This window comes from Alligator sinensis, unplaced genomic scaffold, assembly GCF_000455745.1.
Source record: "Alligator sinensis unplaced genomic scaffold, ASM45574v1 scaffold137_1, whole genome shotgun sequence".
Taxonomy (NCBI): Eukaryota; Metazoa; Chordata; order Crocodylia; family Alligatoridae; genus Alligator; species Alligator sinensis.
In genome coordinates, this window is record NW_005842545.1 from 268,281 (window position 1) to 276,736 (window position 8,456).

The following is an 8,456-nucleotide window of genomic DNA, read 5'->3' on the forward strand; positions in this document are numbered from 1 at the left end:
TTTCAGAGTGAAAATGTGCCTGTTATATGTGAAATATACAGTAGATGCTGAGACGAGGTAGGGAAGGCATAGAAGCTCCATGGGATGGTTCGCTAGGGGTCTGGCCTGGTTTCAGCCCAGCCTAATGCATGTCCCCCTCACCCCGTCTATTGCCCCTAGGGTGACCTCTGACTTCATTGCCCTAAAAGAGATGACCTTGAATGATCCCCTAGGCGGGAACGGCAAGCAAGACCGGAGCAAACAGAGGCGGTCTTCTTGCCCCCGGCCTGACAAGACCACCAAGTTCCAGCTAACAGTCCTCCAGGTGGGTTAGGAGGTCAGGGAGGGGAGAGGAAGAGGGTGGGGCAGGGTGAAGTCCCCCCAACAACACCTCCTCCCCCCTCCAGCTCTCAAACACAAAGGCTTTCTTTCTTGACCTTGCACCACAGCAAGGGAGTTGAACCCAGAAATGAGGTGGTGAAACGAACCCCTTCCCTGCTTTATTTTTTCCCCAGCTGAATTAGCAGCAACTTTGGGCTATTTGGCCAAAAAGTGAAAGGTTAACTGCCCCTGGAATTTCTGGAGGGGGGAAGGGGCATGGCCAAGGTGCAGGGACAGAGCCTCAGCATTGGTTCTCTCTCCCCATCTTCTCCCTTTCATGTGCAGGCAACAGTTTCTGTTTTACCCCTTTCCCAGCTTGAATTAGCAGCAGCTGTGGGCTGTTCAGCGTAAAGCTGAAAGCCTAGTTCCTGCTAAAGACCAGACCCTCATGGGTGGATCTCTGCTTTTGAAAGTAGCTAAAAGCCTTCAGGGGCTGTGAAATAGGAGAAGAAAGACAAGGAGGAGATAGCTGGCCAAATAAAACCCAGTTTGATTATTTCCCCCCAACCCTAAATCTACCCACTCCTACTACTAAACTATGCCCTGCTGGAGGGCACACAAGTGGCAGCCATCTTACAGCATGTCCATGCTTCTGTTTTGGGCAGCAAATAGGCTTTCCCTGCCTAAGATACCCTGATTTCTGAAGGCTGATTTTGGGGTGGGGGCGGTGCATATGGTAGGTAACTACATAGGGTAAATGACAGCAGGATAGGAAATACACAGAGAGGCTCTCTGGGGGTTTGGAGGGAGCTCTGAGGGTCAGAGGGGGGTCACATGGGGCTGGGAGACTCTCAGGAAGGAGGGGGTTACCTCTCACCCCCCAAATCCCCGTCAGGTGTCCATGTTGGGTGACAACACAGTGGAATGCCAGCTGGAGACCCACAACAACAAGATGGTCACCTTCAAGTTTGATGCAGATGGGGATGCACCCGAGGACATTGCTGACTACATGGTGAGGCCCCCCTACTCTAGGCCCTGCCAACTGGGGGTTCGGGGTGGCACTCCCTGGGTGGGAGGGATGGACAGTACTGGCCAGCTCTGAACTGGAGTGGGATCTCTGAGCTGTCTGTCCAGACCAGTTGTTCTCAGCCCCATTAGACTTTAAGCCCTTCTCCTTATAAGACCCTCCCCAACCCTTGTTAGAACCAAAGCCACCACCTGAGGCCCTCTTCTTGTTAGACTCAAAGCCTCCCTCCTCGTTAGACCCAAGCCCCCTCTTAGTAGGACCCAAATGCCCTCTTGTTAGACTCCCTCCTCGTTAGACTGAAACCCCCTTGAGGGCCTTGCCAGCCCATCTGCCCTAGGCCCTGGCATTCCCCATAGTGGGGGGTGGGCAGGAGGCTGATGGGAGCAGGCAAGGCCAGCATGGCTACACTCCCTCCCACAGGTGGAGGACAACTTTGTGTTGGAAGGCGAGAAGGAGAAGTTCGTGGAGGAGCTCCAGGTCGTCGTGTGTCAAGCTCAGGAGATCCTCCGCACAGCCGGTGTTGAGGCACCACCTTCAGAACCCAGCGGGGGCCAGGTGAGGCTGGGGGGCTTCCCCCTGGTGCCTGGATTTCTGTGCCAGCTGTGAGGGTCACTTTGGCCTGCCCCTGCATGGTCCATTGCTCTGCTCTTGACTCCCTGCCCTGCCCCAGCCTCATCCATTGCTCTGCTCCCTGGCCTGCATTCTCTGCCTGATCCATTGCTCTGCTTTCAGCTCCCTACTCTGTGCCCCCTGCCACATCAGCCATTCTGCTTTCTGCTCCCTGCCCTGCACTCTTGGCCCCATCAATTCCCAGAGCTTTCTCTTCCGTCTTGATCTCTCTACTGACATCTCCATTTTGAATGCAGACAGGTTCATCTGAGCAAGCCCAGGCGCATCCCGTGGCTGCCCAGTCCGGCAGTGAGTAGGATGCAGGGTGGTGGGGCTGGGAGGGGTCTTGGGGAATCACAGCTAATCTGTCCATCCATCTGTCCATCCTCATGTCTCCTTATCCATTCATCCGTCCGTTCATCTGTCCACATAACCCCTTGTCTGTCCGTCTGTTCATCCATCTGTCCTTCTACATAACTCTCTGTCCATCCATCTATATATCCATCAACACACCCATGTAATCCCCCATCCATGCATCTCTCTGTTTGTCCATCCACATAACCTTTCATTCAGAGTGACTCTGAATTAACCCAGGGGGTGGTTGAGCTTGGAATTTGGCAGCGCTGCCATTGTGATCCAGAGTGACCCTGGTTTGCCCCCAAGGTTGCCAAGATCTGGGTCCAGGCCCTGACTCCATCACATCAGATCAGACTCTTGCGGGTGGGAGGGGAGGGTTAAGCTGGCTTCTGAGGGAGCGGGGTAGAGCCTCACTCTGACCCTTTCCCCCTCCTCTCCCCACCAGATGAGTGCGCACCCCAGTCATCCCCTGTCGGCCGCTGGAGGTTCTGCATCAACCAGACCATCCGGAACAGAGAGGCTCACGTACCTGGTGTCCCCCAGCCAATGACTGTGCCTATCCCCATGCCCCAGCCCCTTCCTGGTGAGCAGAGGTTGAGGGGCCAGCATGTGTGAGGTTAATGTAGCTAATGGGGAAAGGAGCCAAGAGCAGAGCAACAAATCAGGCAGGGGGTACAGGGCAGGGAGCAGCAAGCAGAGCAGGCAGTGAGGCAGGGTGTATAGGTCAGGGAGCAGAAAGCAGAGCAGATGATGGAGCAGGAGATACAGGCAGGAGGCCAAGAGCAGAGCAGCAGGGATAAACAAGAAGGGATGGGGTTTGGGACAGTGGCTTTGCCCTGAGCACCTGGCTACTAGATGATGCAGGGGATTGCTTTGAGGATGTGACCTTGGTGTCTACTGTATTTACTCACAAACCATACGCAACTCCCTCCCACCCCCAGGGTAATTTAACCCTGATTTGCCACCATCCCAGGGATGTGCTGTTACAGCACCTGGCCACTAGGTACTGAGGACTGGTTCAGAGGACTGCTCTAAGGAGATGCTGCCTACCATACTTACACATAAACTGTATGTACCCCCTGCCCTCTGCCCCTCCTCCAGCCGCCCCAAGGGCTAATTTAACCCTGATTTGCTTCCATCCCAGGCCACTAGGTAGCCACAGCACCTGGCCACTAGGTAGAAGAACGCTTGGGAGGAAGTGTCCTTGGTGGCTACCATATTTACTCATAAATTATGTGCAGCTGCCCCTACCCCACTTCCCCAGGGGTAATTTAACCCTGATTTATCTTTATCCCAGGGGGCAACCTGTCCTGGGAAGTACTCTAATAGCACCTGGCCAGTAGGTGGCATAGGGGACTGCTTTGAGAAAAGAGTATCTACTGTATTTACTTGTAAATATATGCACCACCCCCCAAAAAAATCAGTTTCCAGAATCAGTGCTTGTCTTCTGAACAGGTATGGACAAGGAGGGTGCTAAAGACACGTATCCTCCTCCCCGGGAAGAATCAGAAGACCCTGTACCCAGCCCCAAGGTGCCAGTTATGCCCTTGATGATGGAGCCTCTAGTGTCTCTGCTTGCTGAGCCTGGTGATCCCCAGGCACCCCCTGAGGCCTTGGGCACTGATCTGGCCCTCCCAGCCCCATCTGAGTCAGATAGCGAGGGCCCCCCCAAGATGGACTTCGCTGACAACCGCATGAAGACACTGGATGAGAAACTGCGGACCCTGCTGTATCCAGAACACAGCTACTCAGAGAGCCAGAAGGACAGCCATAGCCTGGAGTCGCCCTTCTCCTCCTCTGCTGAGGACACCTTGTCCTGCCCTGCCCCTCCAGACCCCTTGGCCGACAGCCCCACCTCCCCGGGCATGCAGGGGGCAGAGATCTCTGAGGACTCCCCACTACCCAGTGGGGCCGCTGTCTTCCCAGAGCTGATGGTGGCTATACCCAGCACTCCCAGCCTGGATGTGAGTATGCAGCTGGGGATGGTGGATCCTGGCATGCTGGGTATTGTACAAATCTCCTGCCCAGACCTCTGCTGAGCTCATTATGCAAATAGCACCACTTACCCACTGGCACTGAGGCAGAAGTGTTTCTTAATATTACTGTATTTTCTCACATATAACATGTTCACATAATATAATACCTAGCTTTTGAGAGGCAGGAGGGAGGAAAGAAAGAAAATTTTCTTTTGATTATGGTACCATGATCAACAGAGTTTGAGAGAGAGCAGGGCCCTAGTAATAGGGTATTACTATTACCCTAGTAATAGCTCTGAGGTACCATATTGCACTGAAAAGCAGACATGGTTCAGATAATACAGCATAACATACCAGAGTAAACCAGGCAGTGTACAGGCTATAGTATGACATGTAATAGTGGGGATGTAGGAATTAAGTTTAAAAGGGTGGGTGAGAGCGTTATTGTGGTGGGTCACGAGGTCTCCCAGAAACCCTTTTCGCTTCCCTGTCTCAAACCCTATCACTTCCTGTCCCAAGTTGCATCACTCCATCTCCAACCTCATCACTTTCTGTCTCTAAACCCATCCCTTCCCTATCTCAAACCCCAGCACTTTTCATCCCAAACCCCATCACTTTCTGTCTCCAACTCTGTCGCTTTCTGTCTCAATCCTCATCCCTTCCCTACCTTAAACTCCCTCGTGTCCTGTCTCAAGCCGCATCACTTTCCCATCTCCAACCCCATCACTTCCTATCACAAACTGCACTTCCCTGTCTCAAACTTCATCACTTCCTCTCTCCAAACCTATTCCTTTTCCTGTCTCAAACCCGTGCTTCTCATCCCAAACCTTGTCACTTCCTGTCTTAAACCCCATCACTTCCTGCTTCAAATGTGAACGCTCCATTTCAAATCCCATCTCTTTCTTACCTCAAGCTCCATCACTTCTCTTCTCCAAACCCAACCCTTCCCTGTCTCAAATCCCCATGATTCTCATCCCAAACCCTATCACTTCTTGTCTTGAACCCTGTCACTTCCTGTCCTAAACCTATCACTTCCCATCACAAGCTTGTTCCCTTCCCCTTTCCAAACGCATCACTTCCTGTCTCAAACCTCATCACTTCCCTTATCCAAACCCATCATTTCCCTGCTTCACACTCCACCCCTTCCTTATCCCACTCCGTCATTTCCTATCCCAAAACCCATCCCTTTCCCATCTTACACCCAGCCCTCCTGGCTTTCCCTTCCAACCAGGTGGCAGGTGCCAACACCACTTCTCAGACACCCGTACTTTTCTTCCCCTCCTACCTCCTCCATCCCCCTTCCTGTCTTTTCAGACAACCCCCCTGGATGCCCCCAGCTCTCCAGAGCCTGTGGAGACCAGGTCGGTGCCTTGGTCCAGCCCAGAAGCAGTAGCAGCAGCAGCAGCAGCAGCAACACCACTGGCACCACCACCGGGAGGAGGAGGAGGTGGATATTTTGCCTTAAGCTTTACTTGCCCTAGCGTCAAAAACCCCATTAGCAAGAGGTCGTGGACGCGCAAACTGAAAGGCTGGGCCACCAAGCTCCGCCACTCCACCAGCTTGCTCAAGAGAGCCCGAGCCCAGCCAGGTTAGCGCTGCGGGATCCAGGCCTCTCTAGCCCCTCCCCCACCTCCAACCACCCCTGGTTCCACCCCATCCTCAGTCACATTTCACCACAGTGTTTTGTACTGCTACATTCTCCCCATACCATCCCCTGCCCATTTCAACCACTCTGGGGGGAACTATGGAGAGGAGGTGGGGATTGGAGGGGGGTTGGGGATGGGGTCTGATGCCAGATGCCCCCTGTTTGGTTTCTCTACCCCCACCCCCTTGACCCCTTTTCTTGGCTGGCAGCGGAAGCAGAAGTGGTGGGGGTGGAAGTGGCCAGGGAGCAGGACCTGACAGAGAAAGAAGGAGTTGTGAAGTTGAGCGTGGGGGCTTTCCAAAAAGGGCGCTTCCAGGTGGGTGTTAACGGACGGGCTCCTAGCACCCCCCTCCAGTCAAACCTACTAAGCCCCACTTTCTTTCCAGAGAAAGAAGGAGAACCCAGGCATCTAGGCTCCCCACTGCTCCCCCTGGTATAACCCTGAAGCCCCCACTTCCCTCCCAGAGAATCCAGATGTCCAGATTCCCCCCCAGCAGGGAGAGAGCCCAGGCACCCTGCTTTGACCATTAGCCATAGTTCCCCTCTTGGAGAACCTAGGCATCTGGGATTCCAGGCCCACTCCTTCTAACCCACCAGCCCCAGGAATCCAGACTCTGACCAACTACTCCCCCATTCCCCTCCCAAAGTGGGGAGAGAACCCAGGTGTATGGGCTCCCAGCCCCACCCTCCTCTGACCCACCAGTGCCCACTTCCCCCCTGGAACAGGGAGAACCTAAGTGTCCAGGCTGTAACCCACCATAACACTTGCCTCTCAAAGTAAGAAAGGAAGCCAGGTTTCCAGGCTCCCAGCCCCCCTTGCTCTAAGCCACCAGCCCCCACTTCCCTCCCAGAGTGGACAGAGAACCCAGGTATCCAGGCTTCCAGCCCCCCTCTCCCACCACCCTCTCTAACCAACCAGCCCCCATTTCCCTTCCAGATCAGGGAGGGAACCAAGGCATCTGGGCTCCCAGCCCTCACCCACCTCTTACCCCCTAACCTCCCTCCCCTCCCAGAGAACCCAGGTGTCCAGGCTCCCACCAGGCCTCTCTCACAGCTCCTTCCCCTCTACCCCCCCGCAGGTGCTGGCAGTTCCCCAGCAGTGTCCCCTGGAGGAGCCTGGGGGGCTGTCACTGTCAGATGCCTCATCACTCACCCCTGAACGGGAGGTGGAGGAGGGCGGGGCATTGGACCGCAAGGCACCCAGCTCAGACAGTGAGCTGTCGGCACCGCCCCCCGCCCCCGCGGCTGCCTGGCACCGCAGCTCACTTGGCCTGTCGCCCTCCTCGGCTATGAGCAGCGACGATGAGTCCGACGCGGAGGACGAGGACCTGCGGGCGGAGCTGCAGCGCCTGCGTGAGAAGTGAGGCGATCTCTGATCCCTGACCTCTGACCCCAGACCCACTCACCTGCTCTAACCTGCCAGCCCCCACTGGCCTACCAGAGAACCCCAGCATCCAGGCTCCCATCCCACTTTGTTCTACACACCTACCCTCCCTCCCCTTCCTAGACCTGGGAGAGAACACAGGTGTCCAGGCTCCCAATTCCTCCTGCTGTGACCCCCAACTCCAACTCCCTTCCCAGGGAACCCAGGCATCTGGGCTTCCAGCTTCCATTCCCTCCTGCTCTAACCCTCCAGCCCCCACTTCTCTTCCAGGGAACCTAGGTGTCTGGGCTCCTCAATCTAAGGGGGGGATTCTAAGTGGGGGCTCTCTGCCACTCCCCATGGAGGACTGGGGTAGAATCCAGGCATCCAGGCTCCCATCCCCCTTTCTAACCCGCTAGCTCCCACTGCCTTCCCAGAACTGGGGAGAACCCAGGTGTCCTGGCTTATAGCCTCCTCTGTGTCAACCCCCCCAGTCCTCACTCCCCTCCCAGTGCTAGAGAGAACCCAAGTATCTGGGCTCTGCTTCCCCTCTACTCCAGTCCATAAACCCAGGCATATTTGTATGGAACCCAGGCATCCTTGTGACCTCACTTCCCCCTCCTCCCCTCAGGCACATCCAGGAAGTGGTGACTCTCCAGGCTCAGCAGAATCAGGAGCTGCAGGAGCTGTACAACCGCCTCCGTGTCCTGCGGGACAGCCAGCCTGAGGCACCTGAGCTGGCCCTGCCACCTGCCTCCCCCCGTCGTCCACGTTCCTTTAAGAGCAAGTTACGGACCCGTCTCCAAGCCCAGCCACACCCTGACAACTGCCTCCGTGCCTCAGGTAACCCCAGAAATGGCTGTGTCTTCCAATTGCCCCCTTTCCCTTGCTCCCTAGGTGTAATTTCCACAAGTCGGGGTATGGGGCTACCGTAATTTTTCACAACATTCACCCCCCAGCTGCTAGCCATTGGAGTGTGCATTATAAGCAAGAAATATGGTAAAAGCAGGTAACCTTGATAATAGCTGCAACCTCCAATCACCCCCCTTTCCCTGGGTATACATGGTTCTGGGTGTAATTTCCACAGGTCTGAGCATAGATTCATAGATTCATAGATGTTAGGGTCAGAAGGGACCTCAATAGATCATTGAGTCCGACCCCCTGCATAGGCAGGAAAGA

The 8,456-nt window shown here is 55.2% G+C and overlaps 1 protein-coding gene across 1 annotated transcript in view; it reads left to right on the forward strand.

Annotated features, from left to right (window-relative positions):
• The window catches only part of WNK3 (WNK lysine deficient protein kinase 3), a 65,811-nt gene extending 58,601 nt beyond the window's left edge, over positions 1-7,210 (forward strand). Inside the window, exons 13-20 of the mRNA XM_025213733.1 lie at positions 160-304; positions 1,196-1,312; positions 1,748-1,882; positions 2,194-2,245; positions 2,739-2,876; positions 3,749-4,257; positions 5,584-5,716; positions 6,994-7,210. Coding sequence (XP_025069518.1) covers positions 160-304; positions 1,196-1,312; positions 1,748-1,882; positions 2,194-2,245; positions 2,739-2,876; positions 3,749-4,257; positions 5,584-5,716; positions 6,994-7,073 — 1,309 coding nt within the window. The 3' untranslated portion in view covers positions 7,074-7,210. The remainder of the gene's footprint in view (positions 1-159; positions 305-1,195; positions 1,313-1,747; positions 1,883-2,193; positions 2,246-2,738; positions 2,877-3,748; positions 4,258-5,583; positions 5,717-6,993) is intronic.
• Positions 7,211-8,456: the final 1,246 nt, after the last annotated feature.